At 33.0% G+C, this 19,445-nt stretch overlaps 1 protein-coding gene across 1 annotated transcript in view; it reads right to left on the bottom strand.

Annotated features, from left to right (window-relative positions):
• Positions 1–19,445, bottom strand: part of VPS13B (vacuolar protein sorting 13 homolog B) — an 858,817-nt gene that overhangs the window by 474,025 nt on the left and 365,347 nt on the right. Inside the window, exons 20-21 of the mRNA XM_025394335.1 lie at positions 12,845–12,972; positions 2,137–2,371 (exon numbers count right to left, since the gene is read on the bottom strand). Of these exons, the coding sequence (XP_025250120.1) occupies positions 2,137–2,371; positions 12,845–12,972 (363 nt within the window). The remainder of the gene's footprint in view (positions 1–2,136; positions 2,372–12,844; positions 12,973–19,445) is intronic.

Genomic DNA, 19,445 nt, shown 5'->3' with positions numbered 1-19,445 from the left:
GTCCTTTGTAGGGACATGGATGCAGCTGGAAACCATCATTCTTAGCAAACTATCACAAGAACAGAAAACCAAACACCGCATGTTCTCACTCATAGGTGGGAACTGAACAATGAGATCACTTGGACTCGGGAAGGGGAACATCACACACTGGGGCCTATCACGGGGAGGGGGGAGGGGGGAGGGATTGCATTGGGAGTTATACCTGATGTAAATGATGAGTTGATGGGTGCTGACGAGTTGATGGATGCAGCACACCAACATGGCACAAGTATACATATGTAACAAACCTTCACATTATGCACATGAACTTAAAGTATAATAATAACAAAAAAAGAAGAAGAAGAAGAAGAAAAAAAAAAAAAACACTTTAATTTGTCCAGGCACATTGGCTCACGCCTGTAATCCCAACACTTTGGGAGGTCAAGGTGGATCGGTGGATCACGAGGTCAGGAATTCAAGACCAGCCTGGCCAATACGGTGAAATCTGACTCTACTGAAAATACAAAAATTAGCTGGGTATGGCAGCAAGTGCCTGTATTCCCAGCTGCTTGGGAGGCTGAGGCAGGAGAATCGTTTGAACCTGGGAGGCAGAGGCTGCAGTGAGCCAGAACTGTGCCACTGCACTCCAGCCTAGGCGACAGAGCAATACTCCATCTCAAAAAAAAACAAAAAACAAAAAACAAAAAATTAACACTTAAAATTAATTGTTCTCTCCAGTTTAAGAGGTTATTGTCTAGGATGGCTAGAACAAAAAAAAAAAGAAAAGAAAAGAAACAAAGCGGATAACAAATAGTGACAAAGATGTGAAAAAATTAGAACCTTTGTACATTAATGTGGTATTGTAAAATGGTGCAGACAGTTTGGATAACAGTCTAACAATTCCTGAGAAGCTCAAACATAGTTACTATAGGACGCAACAATTTTACTCCTGGGCATATAGCTAAAAAAAATTAAAACAAATCCACACAAAAATCCTGTAAAAAAATGTTTATACCAGGATTTTTCATAAAAGTCAAAAAGTGAAAACAAACTCAACTGTCCATCGACTGATGAATGAATCAAGAAAATTTGGTATCTCCATACGATAGAATACTATTCAGCCATAAAAACAATAAAGACTGCTACAACATGAATCAATCTTAAAAATATTACAGTAAATGAAAGAAACCAGTCACAAAAGATCATACACTCTAAAAATATTCCCTTTCACCTTAAAATTCTGTGACTGTATAATAACAGTATTCATATTATTAAGGACCAAAAATGTCTCTTACTGAAATCATGCTTTCTTTTAATAAATATAAGAAAAGTAGAATTTGACAGAAATTTCAGTATAGAGAAAAGGAGAGAGAAACCAACATCAAAGTAGAGGTCAAAAATTACACAGGCTATGTCTGCTTTTCAGTGACAGTATGTAGAAATTTCAATGGTATCAGGATTCATACACTTACATCCTAATAATATGAACAAGGTGTTGACCTGTTTAGCACTGTCCAAAATTTGAGCCTTGTTATTATAACATATATTCAGATTACTTACTTTATGACTCAAAATTTTTCCAGGTTCACATTTTGTTTGAAATGAACATGCCAAAGTTCAAAAGCTTATGAATTCATAACTGAAAACACGGCAATATGAGAAATCAAATATATATATATTGGAGAAAGGATCATGACTCTAATCATCATATAATTACTTTGTATAAACAAATGAGAAATCTAAAAATGCATTACGCTTGCTAAATACTATATTCTCGCAGTTATTTTTATATATAATACATTCATTCATAAATCAAGTAGCTTAAATTAGATCAGTCTACTTATCATTCTTAGTTTAGCCTAATGTTAATATCCAAAACCAACTTTCTTCCCAAGTTAATTCTTCCTATGTTTGTATTTTAGTGATTATATTATATTGTATATGATCTTTTATATATAACATATATGTGAATATGTGACTAAGATTAAAATATATGGATGGCAATAAATGGCATCACTTAGTTCATTTACTTTGGTCAGGAAAATCTTTCAATGAGAAGACTGATTTGCTTATACACTGAAACATTTAAAAACACCAACAAATCTAAAAATGTCCATATAAAATATTAACCATAGGAAAAAAAATTTTTAAATATACCTTCTTCGAGGATGGGTCGTGGGATAACAAATGGAATCTCCTGCAGAGGTTCCATGTACTTGTGCCCAGCGCTAATAATCTTTATTTGAGGCAAACAGAGGACAAGTGTTCCTGGCATACTGGTTTGTCCATGGTACCAACTTCTCACTGTTCCAGGAATGTCACCAGATATAATTGTACTTGGGGAAGGCAGGCTATCATTTGGAATAAACACACAACAAGATTGTACTTCAAGCTAGAAAAGAAAAGCAGAATTAAAATATTTGGATCAGACTAAATATACCTTCAAACACCTAATATCTTCACCAGAATAAACAACCAAAAAAGTAAACGTTCCATATTTATGATTTATTTGATGACTTATCTTTATGACTTATTTTCACTAATGAATATAAAAAATACTTGAAAAGGTACTGTTTACTCTTGTTATACACTCGATACAAAATGCGCAGTGACAAGAGATGATCTGCCCTTCCACATAGTCTTTTCCAAGACACAAGACTGAGTTAGAAAATGTGCTGGCCAAAGAAGATCAGAAATCCCTCCTTCTTTTGCAGTTTATTAGAAAATTTTGTTAACACCAGATAAGGCCTAGAACTACCTAGCAATTTATTGCTGTTACTTTTTTAAAAAGGGCTATTTTTATGTGAATTTAGTTCTTCCGTTTTTACTTCACAGACTAGAATATAAGAAAAAAATGTTTAAAACATTCAATTTATAATACTAGACAACCATTAAAAAACATGTTTATATCACATACTTTCACTTTTTATATACAATGATTCAAGTATACATACATATATCAGATTTATTATACATAAACAAATACACGGTAATAGGAGAAATCAGAAGACTTAAAAATCAGAGCATTATTTCTTATTTTTTTCATTCTTCAAATTACCTAAATTATAATTTCATGTATTATCTTAAAGCTCTCCTATCTCCAGTAGAGTTACATTAAGTTGCCAGGACCTTAAAGATTAAGATAAACAGACAAAGTAAGCCCAACCCCAAAACTGAATTCATCATGACTTCTTAATTCAGAAGCAATGTAGATTAAAGTCTATTAGTCTTAGCGGTGCTTATAAAGTAGTACTGTGTGTCTCATTATCCAATTGCTGCAACAGCCTACAATGCTTAAGTTATTGAGAAAATACAAACTATGACTGGTTGATTTCCTACAAAATATTTCACACAAAAAGATGTTATCTGGAGGTGTAATACAAAATATTTTTTTAATTCATAAATTCTTGGATATTCAAAGAAACTATATTAGCAAAAAGACTACATTTTTAAAAGATAACAGCAATATCTCTTCTCTTGGGCCTAATATACTACTCTGGTGAGAGCATGATGATATGTAGCAGGTTTGGAATTCCTTGATACGATAAATAATTTGCCAACCTATAAATAAACAAACCTGTTCGTCTTTGCTTCACATTTTGGGGCGTGGACAAACTGATGGATTCAGTGACGAAAAATACAGATAAAATTTTGCAAAAATAAGTGCATTGGTTCATGAAGCATGAGCTCATTTTAGTTCTAAAATCTTATCCTGCAGATTAGATAAAGTACATATGTGTTAATATATGTACTTAAGATCAGAATGTAGTTTATTTATTCTGAAATAGAAGTCTACATTGTCTCAGGTAACTTACAATTATGCTTTAAAATATTTAACATAATTCACTAGTAATTTTCAGTTGCACAATTTAAAATGGCACATTAAAAGCATAGCCTTTATTAATTCAGGTTAAAAGGTCAAAATATGAAGTGTCAGTATTTAACACTTCATGCAGGTATTGATATTACGGTGAAAAATGCTTTCAATAATGTGAGGTAATTAGTTTAGTATGCTACCATACACATCCACATGCATACAAATCCTTAGGAACAAATTGAAATCATGCCAAAATTTCCAAAATCATAAAACATAAAATTTCACTAATTTAAAAATCAATTATTTCATCAAGTGTAAACAATGTGAGCAATGCAAACAGAATCAACACTACAGTAGCATCAGATATACAACTCTAAAATAAACTTTCTAAAATATATTTTGTGAGAATTCCTTTAATGATAAGAATATAATTAAAATTACTCAAAATTATTATGATGTTATATCTATTACATATACTAAAGCTATCATATAAATCTTTTTACACTTTTAAAATAACTGTTAAACTGTATGTATAAAATTGTGGTTTTAATGTAAAATGTTGAGTGATTTATATTACTGAATATAAATCTGCAGCAGTAAATTCTGAATTAATGTAAGGATCTGACAATCCAAGGGAAAGAAAATGAAGTAATCTGCCAGTAAGAAGTCCTCAAGCTGGGGGTCAGATCATGTTCATGGAAACCATCTGGTTGGGACCCTCTGAGCCACACCAAACACAAATGATCTTTTAAAAAAATATCCTATTCATGAATGCATCACAGCTGCACTGAGTGTTACTTCATTTTTCCATGGCAACATCCTTTCTGTTTCAAAGATCTTGTTTCAGTTTTGGTAGCAACGTGTTCTTTTGCCAATACTGAACACATTCATGTGCTAAAGTGAAGGGATTATTACAAATTCTTGAAGTGGAACCACCTCTATTTTGATTCCTACTGGGTCAAAGGCTACATATCTAAGTCTCATATACTGAAGATAAACCAATAAAGTAAAAATTATTTGTTATTCTTATTTTAATAAATGAAATGATTGCAATGCATTATTTTCCCTGATGTTTCTAGTTTATGTGCTATTTGAAAGACACATGCCTTTGTAAGTTCTTAACTCTATATGTGAGGTTTCAGAAACTTAGATTTTTCTCTTTTATGTGCTCTATAACTGTGATCCCAATTCAGTTAAAAAGAAGAGACTAAGATAGGTTTGATTTACCCATTAATCTGAAAATCTTAATTAGCTACTGCCCATCATATAAAGCACTTTACAGATAAATGCTTTGAAATGTTGTGCCACAATTTCTTCCCTATTCAATAACATTACTATTTCCTATTCCCAAATAATATACTTATTTTTATTTACAACTTGAAAATGTAATGATAATTATATTTTGCATAATTTCTACAGTACCAAATACTCTCTATATAAATGTATGTTACTCTTCAGGAAAGAGTTTCAAATAAAAAACAAAAATAAAGGAACATTGTATGGTGCATTTCATTTACTTTTTCTCTCCTTTATTCATGTACTCTCTAATATCTATCCTGAACTGACCTGGAAGTCAGGAATACAGAGACAAAAGACATAGTCCCAGCTTTAAAAAAGCTTAAACAAGATCACTTTCAAATATTAATATCCTTACGGAATTCTCACTAGAACATAAGCTTAATGAAGTCAAACATTTGCTTATTTTGTACACTATATAGTTTCTGTACATTGTACAGTGGTGCATGTACTATGTACTCAATAAATAATTGTTAAACAAGTAGAAACAATTAAACAATTATTTTCATCAGATGTGGTAATGAAAATAACTGCTTCATGCATGTTGTTCACCATTTCATTCCAGAGGCAACCTCTAAGGTGATTAATAAAACTGATCTGTTAACAAGATGATTCAACACAGCTGTAGGATCTTCGATAAGCTATTTAATCTCTCCATGACTTCAGTTTCCTCATCTGTAAATGGGGGAACTCATAGCATTGATACATATATTCAATATAGTGTTACCTAAACATTTGCTAAAGAAATAAAGTCAACAAACAACACCAAGACTCTCCTATATGTGAGATCTCATATATTATTAGCCTCCATAGATTTACAAAAGCTGTTCACAGTGCATTTATTTTCAAATACTGTTGCTTATGGTTTAACTGTCTATGTATACAGAGACCACTAAAATAAGTAGTATTCTATTTGCACTATAGCAAATACATAAACTATAACCCAAATCACAGTTTTCCTATTTGATAAATTTTCAGTGCATCATGAAAATATTTTGGATGTCATCATATGTAGTAGAAATTTAAATACAACCAATTTGGGGCCATAGATTAAAACCCTACAGTTGGTTGTCTTGGTTGTCATCCTTTCCAGAGTAAGTGTTATAAATCTTCACACTTTTTCCATAAAAATCTCGTCAAGGGAAGACATTAAAAATTCCTAGATTTGAATTCCAGACTTCCTCCTAACAAACTACCATGCAATGGCTGTCACTTGTTCAATGCCTATAAATAAGAATGTGGGCCTGTGTGCAAAATTTGTAAGGATTAAATATAAAATCTTACTTTTATAATTAGCATGATTGATAGTTGATCTCTCTGGCCTAAAATGTCTACTCCTATTTAATTTTGAAAATAAAGGCCAAGGAGTTTACTGGATATCAGGAAATCAAGCAGTATGATTTTTTTCATCACTAGTCATGCTCTAGATGTAACTTCCTAGAAGAGAGAATTCAACTGGCCCAGCTTAACTACCTTATGCTGCTTGAGACATCTTGCCTGACATTCTCATTAAAATAACACAGAATGTGGGAAGTAGATCCCTAAAGGAATAACAGAGCATTATTACCAAAAGAAAGAGACCAGAATGCTTGGTACTGAAATTAAAAATGCCATTAAACTCAGAAGACTTCAGTCCATTCAGAAGACCTCAGAGAGTATAAAAAAAAAAAAAAGAAAGAAAAAGAAAAGAAAAGAAAAGAAAATGCTAGTAAATGTCAAAGGACAGCAAGATGAACTTTGATGTAAATGACAAAAAAAAAAAAAAAGCTAAGTCTGGCAATAAGCAGAGAAATATTTTCCTAGAAAGTAGTAAATTCTAGCCAGCACATTTCTATTTTATCAACTATATACTATTGCCAATTATGTGCTTCTGGAATAAAAACATAGCTTTAATAGAATCTTTGTTAATGAGCAGGTACAGAAAACTTGGAAAGAACAGGTGAACTTATGCTAATCTATTGTTAAAAGGCTCCCAAAGTTCATATATTTTTATTTTTTTAATTTTTATTTTTGAGACAGAGTCTCACTCTGTCACCCAGGCTGGACTGCAGTGGCACAATCTCAGCTCCCTGTAACCTCCACCTCCCGGGTTCACGCTATTCTCCTGCCTCAGCCTCCAGAGTAGCTGGGACTACGGGTAGGCACCACTATGCCCAGCTAATTTTTGTTTTTTAGTAGAGACAGGCTTTCACCATGTTAGCCATGCTGGTCTTGAACTCCTAACTTCACGTCGTCTGCCTGCATAGGTCTTTCAAAGTGCAGGGATTACAGGTGTGAGCCACCATGCCCGGCCCCAAAGTTCATATGTATTTATTTTTAAAAAGACTGTCCAAGACTACATGGAGTATCCATTATAATTAAGTATGGAAACTCCTCCTTCCAAACTGAAAATCAAATAGGTTACAGCAAATATTGTTAATGATTTTATGTAACATACATGTTTCTATTCTAAGCAAAAAAGAACATGGGTTTAGCAAATATCAACTTTGGCTCCAACATCAACTTTGCAGAAATTCTGGTTCCAAACATAATTACTTGCTTAAACTTCCACTAAAAGAATAATCCTTCGAAACCTTTAAGTTATGATGTCCTGTTTTATCTGATGACAACTTGCAGGGTTTTCTGTTTTATATTTTGGCTCATAAGACATCTTAAAAAATGGACAATGCTTTTAAAAATAAAACTCAGATTTTCAGAGTCTAAATTGTAATCATTTAATGAGAATCTAATTTTATCTTTAAAAATGTTCACAATACATTAACATCTGGAAATGTTTAAATATATAGTATGTTTAACACAGGGCCAGGACTAGGGTGAGGCAAGCCAAGTACCTAGGTCATATTTAAGATAACCTATAAAAAGATGTATTATTTGGTACTGCAATGATTATGTTAACTGATATTCAATAAGCTTACTCAAATCAAGGAACCACAAAATAAACCATATAGTTTATTGAAAATAGTAAGGAAGGTAAATTTTATGTTATATAAGTGTTTTACCATAATTAGAGATAAAAAAGGAAAAATGAGGAAAATCACTATAATAACTTACAATTAATTCAAAGTGATAGATAAAATTAAGTTTGTTGATGGTAATGAAGCTAATAAAGGTAGTGCATCATTATAAAATAAGCAAAAGAATCATACAATAATGTTAGAGTTGGAAGTAACCTTAACCATTATTTAATTTATCCATTTTATACTGCAAATAAGCAAGTAAAGCATATAGTTAACATCTAGAATTTGACATTGCTGACCACTATCTCCTCAACATTCTATGCATTTTTTGCTTTCATGAACTCTCTGGTTTCTCCTCCTCCATTTCTGATCACTAACATAATTTCCTTCAAGGACATTCTCTCTTCTACTAACAACTTTTTAAATGGTATTCCCTTGGCCCATTGCTCTTCAACTTTACATGCTTTCTTGAATGACCCATTCTTCTGGTTTGAAAACCATCTGCAGATAACTCCTAAAATTATATCTCTTCTCTTAATCTGTTTCTTAAACTCCAGATATAAATATCTAATACATACCTGGATGTCTCACATACATTTCAAATACATGTGTAAATTCAAAATCCGTATGTGCCCCTAATCTGGAAAAGCTGCTTCATTTAATAGTATCACTACCACCCAAACACCAAACCTAGAATCTAGAAGATCTCTTAGACTGTGTTCCCTTATTCCCCAAATCAATTAATTACTAAGTCCTGCTGATTCTATCTTAAGACTCTCAGGAATCACTCTCCACTTGGCTTATTGCCTAGTGGTTTGAAACCTTTGTGTTATATATTTCAATAATTTTTTGGTTATTTCAGGCAGTGAAATAAATCTGGTTTCTGTTATTTAATCCCAGCCAGAGAAGGACATTCTCTAGTATATCCTACGTCATAGAATATTGATGTACCTAGTTGTTTATAGATAGTGTAAAGATTTCTGATATTACTTGGAATCTTAAATTGGAGTATTTTCCTAGAGCTGTCAAAGAATCATGTAACCCAATACTATCTTTCATGTTCCCTATTACAGAACTACTCAAAGTGATAGCAATAAAAAGATAATTATACCACATTATTCAATTATTAATAAAAAGATGAGAGGGAATGAAGATTTTTTAATATAACTAGTTCTATTATCATGAAATAACATTTAGATCTATACTAAACTTTAAACAACTAAATATTATTGGTAGCTATCATATTCTAAACCACACAGTGGTATCAACTAGATCTTCCACAAAGCAATAAATACTTACCTAGGATAACATCCAAATTCATCACAAACCAGGAAGTACATGCCCGAGGCATCCTTTCAATAAGTAACATTCCTCTTCACATTCCCATTTCTCTTCTTTCATCATTAAGTTTTCTAAGGGTCTCCCTACAGGATACTCCATACCATGGCACTTAGCCTTTTCCCAGCTAGACCATGACAACTATTATGTCTCTTTTGCTTTCTCAGCATATAGCCCAACATGTAACAAAAATTAAGAGATGGATGTTACCACTGTACAAAGCGTATCTCGAAGGGAGAAGGACAGGTAAGTCAACACAAGGAGTTATTAGGATATTCATTAAAATGACTCATGATGGCTGAAATTGGTGAAATATAGCTGATGTCCCTAAAAAAGTCATAATTCTGCAAGCTAAGAGTTAATTACACAAGAACAACAATCCACACTTTCTTCCTCTCATTCTTCTCTTAACTTTCTTATAAGCAGCATGCTCAGAAAAGAAACGCTATAAAGGAATGCTAAAATCAAGATTATGAGCTCTTATATTAAATAGTATTTTTATGCACTAGAGATGTTTTTGGATGAATTCTAAAAAGTTTTTATGGCAGGTATGTATTTCTTATAGTGATTAATCAGACACTATAGCTATGCATAATGTGTCTATATCTGTCTATATTCATTTTCTATGCTATATAAGAAATCACCACAAATGTAACAGCCTAAAACAAGAGACATTTGTTGCAGTTTCTGTGGGTCAATAATCTGGGTAAGGCTTAGCTAAATACTTGAATTACTGACTCAAAAAGCTGCAATAAAAGTGTTGACCATCTGTGTTTTCATCCAGAGGCTCACCTGGGAAAGCATACACTTCCAAACTCACTCTACTTGCTCACAGAGACAATTTCCTCACATCTGCAGGACTAAGGGCTGGCTGGAGTGTAGGACAGATTAGGGACTTCATAAATATTTTCTGAATAAATTACTGAAATTTCATTTAGCTGCTGAATTTTGATCTTAATCAAAGCTCCTTTACTTTGTTAAGTGCCACATACTTTTTAATGTTAAATTTAACTAGGGCCAAGTGCAGGGGCTCATGCCTGTAATCCCAGCATTTTGGGAGACCAAGGCAGGCAGATCACCTGAGGTCAGGAATTCGAGACCAGCCTGGCCAACATGGCAACTCTATTAAAAATACAATAAAAAATTAGCTGGGCATGGTGGCAGGCACCTGTAATTCCAGCTACTGGGGAGGCCAAGGCAGAAGAATTGCTTGAACCTGGGAGGCGAAAGTTGCAGTGAGTTGAGATCACACCACTGCACTCCAGCTTGGGCGACAGAGTAAGATTCTGTCCAAAAACAAAAAACAAACAAACAAACAAAAAGTTAACTGGAAAATAAAGAGGAAAGAAGCTGATAGCCAAAAGGCTAAAACACACTAAAGCTTTCTCCTTGAATTCTATTTTTTTGCAATATTCAGTTGTTTTCCAACATATTTATACTTTCGGATATACTTCATTACTTTCTGAAAAACCAAGATTCTATCTGTCATAATTTCCTTTCAGCCTAAATAACTTCTTTCAGAATATCTTGCAGTTAATTTCTATTGGAGAAAAGTTCTTCTGTCTTTATGTATTTATTGGCCAACATTTTTGATGAATACTTTGCTGACTAGAGAATTCTATGTTAATTCTATGTTATGTGCCGATTTTCCCCAGCACATAAAAGATGTTATTCTATTGTCTTCTGGCCTCCATTGTTTCTAATAAGATGTAAGGAGTCATTCTTAATGTTTTTAATCTGTATATAACATGCCTTTATTATCTACCCACTTCTTAAATTTTCTCAAAAGGACAGTAACCAAAATGGATGTGCTGGCAAACCTGGGACACCTGAAGCTTAATTCTACTGAGGACACATTGGCAGACAAGGAATGCTACAGAATCATTTCCCATGGTAGGTGAAGATAATCCCAAGGGTGTTATCTCCATCAGTTCTTATCTGCCTGCTGAAGGGCAGGGCAGCCTTCAGCTGCTTTAGAGAAAAGCTACAGCTACAGGAGAGAAAGACGAAATAGAAAAAGAAAACACAGGTGCTATTGAGTACCCAAATGTTTCCTGATTCTTCTAGGGTTAGCTTAATTGACACATATGTTCATGAAGCAGGATCATCATCAGTATAGTCAAATTATTTTAAGTACAATCATTTAATGAATGTCTCTCCTTGCCAAACTATGATCTTCATGAGGACAGGACTGCATTAGTTTTCTTCAGTATGTTCTCTGAATACAGTATTGTAACTTTTGCAAAATGAATCAATAAATGAATAAATTTTGTCAGTTGCTTTCATATACTTTATCACTCTATATTTTCCACCCTCTTCATGAAGAAGACATTATAATCTCTAACTTGTGGACACAGAAACAAGAAGAAACTCCCCAATATTACATTGCTAAGAAATATATATCTAGGTCTGCCTTACTTATAATTTCAGTCTCTTCCAGTCTAGTCTTCAGGTAAACAAGAATATTGATAAATAAAGATCTTCCCACTTTAAATAAAATAAAATAAAATGTTCTCCTTGAGTTTTCAGTAGTTTGACTGCTAGGTACTTAGCTATGTTCTCCTTTTTATATATTCTTCATGGAGTTTTCTGATATTCTTGGGTTTCAAAAAGTGAGTTGCTTGTCACTTTTTTGAATTTTAGCACCCTGCCATTATGGTAATGTCAATTTAAGACCTCAGATCTCTATGGGCTTCATACAGCTGTAATTTTATAGATGATATAACCTTGTTCTCATAGTAAGGTGGGAACAATTTTCTATTGCAACTTTTATATCTTAAGTCAAAGTGAAAGGCTTTGACTTAAGCCCTTGATATTACTATCTGCTACATATAAAATTATATAAGGATGCCTCTGGTATCACAGAGAAAAAATCCTATGCAAAAACTAAAATATATAACTGTTAGCTTATCAAATAAGCATCTAAATGTATATTTTCATCAGGTTAAACATGATCTTGAAGGAAAGTAATTCAGTAAGATAAAATTGTGCATTTTAAAGTAAAAATCAATGAGAAGAAAATTTAATAACAATAAGGAAATAGCTATTATAATTTTCATATTTAACTTATAATTATGTATGAAAAGTAACTAGATAACCATTTCATGTTAATTTAATCACAACTCAGACTTTATCTCAGTACTGAGATAACAATGGATCTGTTAAGCACTTAAAATTGTGAAAATAATGCTTAAACAAAAAGTAGAATGAACTAAAATTTTTTAATTCAAGGAACATGTCAAAATGTTTATATTTTTATAACTATAAGGAAGATCATATGAGTTTCATAAAATTATTTTTAGGATAAGTGAAGTACACCAATTATTTTCAACTAAATTATGAAGATGAGATGGTATACATAATTGTTACATGTGAGAAAAATCTTACCAATATTAACAATGCTGGGAATTAAAAAGGATTATAGAAATTAGATCCATATTTCTAACTTTTATTTTACCTGTAGTGTGAGATGCTTCACTGCATTCCAAACTATTCCAATAAATTCCTTCATTCTTTCTTCAGGACTTCTACAGCTTTCAGATATATTCAACATGGCTTTAACAGGAACTGACAATGGGCGGGATTCTGAGTATGAGAACAGCTAATTATTTAATAGAAACATACCTTACAATTTCACAAAAACATACCAATTGTATTTTCAAGATTATTTCTTCTCTTGCTTAAAATTACAATTTTTATACGAGATTACGAATTGCCATTGTACATCATTTTCTCTTACAGAACTGATTTTTGCAAGTATTCAAAAATAAGCAGGTCTAATTTGTTACAAGTCAGGAGAGCACTCACTCTTGTCAGGGATTAGTGACTAGAAGGTAGACTTGTGAAGAGATAAATGTTCTATTTATTAATTACATGCATGTATTCACTTTCTAAGAATTCATTAAGCAGTAACTTAACAACTTGTCCAATTTTCAGTATGAAGGTAATACATCAATAAAATTTTTTCTTGGAAAAAAAAGAGAAATTCACCTAAAAAGCACTTGATTCATCCAAAATTGATAGAAAATTAGTCTTCCCATATGTAAATCTTCCTGATAACAAAAGCTTACCCATAAAAATCTCTCAATTTTAAAAAGTGACTTCTGGCCAGGCGCGTTGACTCATGCCTGTGAGTCCCCAACACTTTGGGAGGCCGAGTCAGGCAGATCATTTGATGTCAGGAGTTCCAGACAAGCCTGGCTAACATGGTGAAACCCCATCTCTACTAAAAACACAAAAATTAGTCAGGCATGGTGGCAGGCGCCTGTAATCGCAGCTACTCGGGAGCCTGAGGCAGGAGAATCACTGGAACCCAGGAGGCAGAGGTTGCTGCAATGAGGTGAGATTGCACCACTGCACTGCAGCCTGGGCAACAGAGCGACACATTGTCTCAAAAAAAAAAAAGGGCGGGGGAGGGGGGGATTTTGATGATAACCAAAACAGGTATGTGATTACATAAAAGGAAGATTTCTTAATAAAATGAAATGTGATATTCCACTCTCTATATTATTTAAAATTTTGTTCATTCAAAGTAAAGAAATTGGAGGATTTCAACCATGTCTTCATAATGAAAGATTTCAGGAATTATTTTAAACAATTGAGTAATTTATATAGTGTATTATAACTAAACAGATTCATTTAAAACTGAGCAGACACATTTATATAATACAGCTTAAGTTAATGCAAATACATAATTTATACGTAGTATTTTAGGTACTTCTAAAGTAGCATAAAATAAATAAATCAGATCTAAATAAATTTTTATTAAATTAAATTACATCACCACTATGAGAATGTAGTGATATATGATTAGTTGCCATATCCACTCATACTTCCCTTCTCCCCCAACTTGGTTAATATATGAGCATTGATTCCATATTTAAAATACCTTAAGGGCATGAATAATGGACTTTTTCTTTCTCATAGTTATAATGTCATATATTATAATATGGTGAATATCAGCAATTTTAAATAATGTTTTTTAAAGCAAACCAGTTTGGGAGAGATCCATGCAGATCTCAGGGGGCAGAGCATTACAGTAGTCAGATGAAACAAAAACAACAAATGTCTGAAGTCAGAGGTATGTTTGGGATTTTCAAGCTAAGTATGGAGGCAAAGATGGCTTGAGAAGAGTGAGCAAGCGTGAGAAACGTAGGAGATGAGGTTAGAGCTATATATAGGTCATACAGGACTCACGTAGGTCATAGTAAGAAGATGGTTTTGACTTGAGGGAACTGGGACAGAGTAACGGATTCTCAATACAATCACGGCATTGTTGAATATGTGTTTTGAAAGAACTTCTTTGGCTGCTATGCAAAAAATTTACTACATGGATCCAGTGTTGAAAAAGGAAGACAGGTTGTAAGAGATAGCAGAAGCAAGGAGGTGGCAAGAAGTGGTGAAACGCTGTATCCGTTTCAAAGATACAGCCAATAAGACTTACTGATGGATTAGATGTATGGTAGGAGAGAAATCAAAGATGACTCAAAGTTACTGGGACTGAGAGACTAGAAGAATGGAGCTATAGGAAAAGTACATTTGAGAAGAAAGGAAACTTAGTTTGGGACGTCTTAAACTGAGATTTCCATTAGACATCCAAGTAAAGATATAAGGTGGCAAAAAGATAAACGACTATAAAAAAATAGAAAAGATAAGAATAGATAATTTACAGAAAAAAATGTTATTTGGCTAGTAAACTTATTTTTTAAATGCTCAACATTGCTAACAAAGAAATAAAAATTAAGATATCAGATATCCTTTTCATCAGATATCCAACAATCAGACATACGTTTCATCTGTCACACTGGAAACATGTTAAAGAGTTAATTTGTATACCCACAAAATTTGTCACTGTTGAGGCCTCCTGTGAGAATGTTTTATATATGGGGAAAATAGGTATGCTCTATAGAACGGAATTGCAACAGAGGGCAATTTATATCTGTTACAAATTTAAACCTGCTGGCCACGGTGGATGGTGCGCATCTATAATCCCAGCATTTTGGGAGGCTGAAGTATGTGGATCACTTGAGGTCAGGAGTTTGAGACCAACCTGGCTAACATGGTAAACCCCTTCTCTACTAAAAGTAAATAAATAAATAAATAAAATAGAAATAAAAATTAGCGAGGTGCGGTGACACACACCTGTAATCCCAGCTACTCGGGTGGCTGAGGCAAGTGAATTGCTTAAGCCCAGGAGGTCAAGCCTGCAGTGAGCCAAGATCGCACCACGGCATTCCAGCCTGGGCAACAGAGTAAGACTGTTTCAAAAGAAAAAAAAAAAATTTCAAGCATACTTGTTCTATAAAACAATCCCATTTCTAAGAATATGCTATGGAAATAGTAAAAGTTGTGAGGGTGCATGCACACAATTTATAAAAGATGTTCAGTATCAGTGGTAATTTCTGTAGCAGCAAAAAAGAAAGGGAAGGAGAAAAGAAGAGAGGAAAGAAAATGCTAAACAATTTATCCGTCCATCAAAAAAGAAACAGCTAATTTGGAAATATTTGCAATAAAGAGTAAAATTAAACCACTTAAAGATGAGATACAGTTACAGGTGTGAATAAAGGCATATTTTTGGTATCTTACAAAGTGAAAAACCTCAAACATATGTGTGATATCATCCAAATATGTTTTTAAACAGTATATTAAGTTTGAATACATATTTGTATTCCCACACATAGAAAAAGTTATAGAAGACTAAAAAAGCAAGCCTGTGACAGAGTACCTCTGAGGAGGGAAAAATGGAAATGATGATGGGTAAAGGAGTGGTAAGTATTTTAAGTATTTAACTCTTTATTATATATATTTCAGAATTAATTATTTTATAAAAGTGAATTACCTGTTCTATTTCTTTAAAACATATATATTAATTTACTTTGTACTTATTTGGACTTCTTTCTTTTCTTCTGTACGTGAGTAACTATTAGAAGAAGATGGTTACGTAATATTACTGTATATCTCTAGTAATCTAAATAATTGGCTTAAAATACAGACCAAATTTTAAAATTACTTGAAACCATGAATAGTAAAGGTTTGCACAAAGGTCTCATGGTCAAAATTTTAAAACCTAGTGACGAAAAACATTAGTACTATATGAGCACTATTATTACATTTGAAAAGAAATCTATCTAATAAATGCTAATATTTCCAAGCAGTATGGGCACTATTAAACTACTGTCAAGCAATCTTTCCAGTCATCACTAACCAAAACAGGTACATGTTTTTCGTAAATACTATATTCTCTGATACAATGCTAATGAAAAAATTAGAGACCTTGAAACCTACATGTGGCTTAAAAGTACTGTTCAAATAGCTATGAAAAACATAATCAGTTGAAAATTCCCATGGAATAACATGATCTGGTTATTCAAAGAGTAAAAGTACACTATTTTGGATATACTAGTTTTCAATTCATTATATTTCTAAAGGATAATAGAGAAGTTTGTAAAAAAGAAAAGACAACATTTTCTGCAGCTAGGTGTATTTTAAAGGCAAGACATGCCTACCCTATAAAACTCTGTCAAGCTTCATGCCCATCTATCTTATTTAATCAAAACTTCTATAGCACCTACTACATGCCAGGCACTGCTACAAGTGCTTTACAAATATTAACCTGTTTGTCCAGGCATGGTGGCTCACACCTGTAATCCGAGCACCTTGGGAGGCTGAGGCAGGCAGATTGTTTGAACCCAGGAGTTCAAGATTACCCTGGACAACATGGCAAAACCTTGTCTCTACCAAAACATATTACAAAACTTAGCAGGGCACGGTGGTGCACGTCTGTAGTCCCAGTTGCTAGGGAGACTGAGGCAAGAGAATCTCTAGAACCTGGGAGGTGGAGGTTGCAGTAAGCTGAGTTAATGCCACTGCACTCCAGCCTGGGTGACAGAGTCTCAAAAAATAATAATAATGACAATCTGTTTAACCCTTGTAACAACCTGACAGAAAATATACTATTTTCAGACTCTTATGACCATTTTCAGATAGGGAAACTGATAACAAAGAGGTTAAGTAACTTATCCCAAGTCACCCAGCTGGTAAGTGGCAAAACAAGGTGATAAATCTAAGCAGACTGGTTCCAGGGTCCATCCTTCTAACCACTATGTTATGCCACCTTTTCTATTATTCAATCCCCATACAATGACTTCTAGTTCTATCAAATATATAAAAAACATATAATATTTCTACTATGGATCATGGACAATAAATAATTCAGAAAACATCAGATTTATTCATTCCCAATAAAGCTACATAAAGCCTAAATTTAACATGGCAATCTGATTTCAAACATATCTATTACACTTTTAGTTTTCTATAATAAATAAATAATTTTGAGACCCAAATTTCAGTGGTTAAAATAACATATCAACAATTACATCTTGGGGACGAACCATTCAACTTGGTACAATATAATTCCTTCATTTCTGTCCCATGGAAAAGGTACTAAACTTGGAGTCAGTTTGTGTTTTACTTGTGCCAAACGACACATGATTAAGGAAAATGAATTTAATCTAAATGTCACGTTTCTGACCTCTACCTTAGAGCTAAAAGTATGTGTAGTAACAAGAATACTACTCAATTTAAATGTTGTAATGTATACAAAAACAGTTTATGAAAATATTATAAAGAATAAAGATACAAAACTTAACATTGATTATGTAAAGAACCTGAAGATAACTATATCTGAAACACAACTGCACTCCTTTTCTATCAAAATCAACTCATTGTTTTAGTTCTACCTTAAATGTCATTTCCTCTGAGAAATGGTAACTGATTTCCCAAAAAGATTTGGTCCTTCCTCTAGAGCCTGGCAGAATTCTGACATAATTCTGTAAAACATAACATTCTTCATGGTATAACTTTAAACATTTGAATGTGTGTCTCTCCAAAGGAGGAACTGAGCATAGTGATATGGTGTAGCAAGAAAGAGTAGTGGCTAATGGCTGGACATTGAAGACATATTCTCGTTATGTCCTCTCCTACTCTTACTTTTCCAGTAAGAAATAATCTTTATATACATATTTATTAACATGTCACCAATTAGATGAGAAATCAAAAAGGTAGAAATTCCAAGCCACAGCATTAAATTACTGTTTTGCATCTAAATTTCAACCAATGATTTATATGAAAACATCTCTTTACCTTCTTCAAGTTGAACTAGAACCTGATAAAAATTACTCAAAGTCAGTACATCAAAATCTCTGTTCTTATTTTGGGACACTGAATAATGATGTCAATAGTTAAATGGTAACTCTATATATCTTGTAATATGTATAAACCAATGGCACCAAATACTGACACTTGATATCAAATGGCTTATATTCTGAAGTTTATGATTCTCACAATAACCACAAAAGTCAAGATACATGTGTTCAGCTGTAATAATTCAGTTTTCATAGTGAGTGTTTCTTAGAATTAAGCACTTTCTGTTCTAGGTTTTCATCATCTGCTAAGTAAAAGTCTGAAAGAAAGAAGTGCTTTCACTAAAGTAGGTTAGGTTTAGTACTTAGTCAATAAAGAAGGATGACTTTTAATAGGATACTTACTTTAAAATTTTCCCTTTAAACATAAAACATGTAACCATCAACTTATATTTATGGACTTTATGCAGTACAGCGCTGATACCAACAGAGTGTTCATTTTACTGAAAGGAGAATTCATGTCTCTTTTATCTATTTATTTCATGTAGCAGTAGTATAATGCCTTGCATGGTAAATACTCAATCAAAAAAATCAATTGATATCTTTTAAAATAGAGAACAAATCATATGTGTACCTTCTTAAAACCTCTTCTATTAGCATATTATTTGACATTCTGTATCACCTTTGTGTAAGGTACCTATTTATAATTTATGGTTTCATTCTTTTTTCTTTTTATTTATTTATTATTATTATTATACTTTAAGTTCTAGGGTACATGTGCATAACGTGAAGCTTTGTTACATATGTATACTTGTGCCATGTTGGTGTGCTGCACCCATCAACTCGTCAGCACCCATCAACTCGTCATTTACATCAGGTATAACTCCCAATGCAATCCCTCCCCCCTTCCTCCTCCCC

Source organism: Theropithecus gelada, chromosome 8 (assembly GCF_003255815.1).
Source record: "Theropithecus gelada isolate Dixy chromosome 8, Tgel_1.0, whole genome shotgun sequence".
NCBI classification, from domain to species: domain Eukaryota; kingdom Metazoa; phylum Chordata; class Mammalia; order Primates; family Cercopithecidae; genus Theropithecus; species Theropithecus gelada.
The sequence above is the reverse complement of the archived record's forward strand: the minus strand, read 5'-3'. Positions and strand labels throughout refer to the sequence as shown.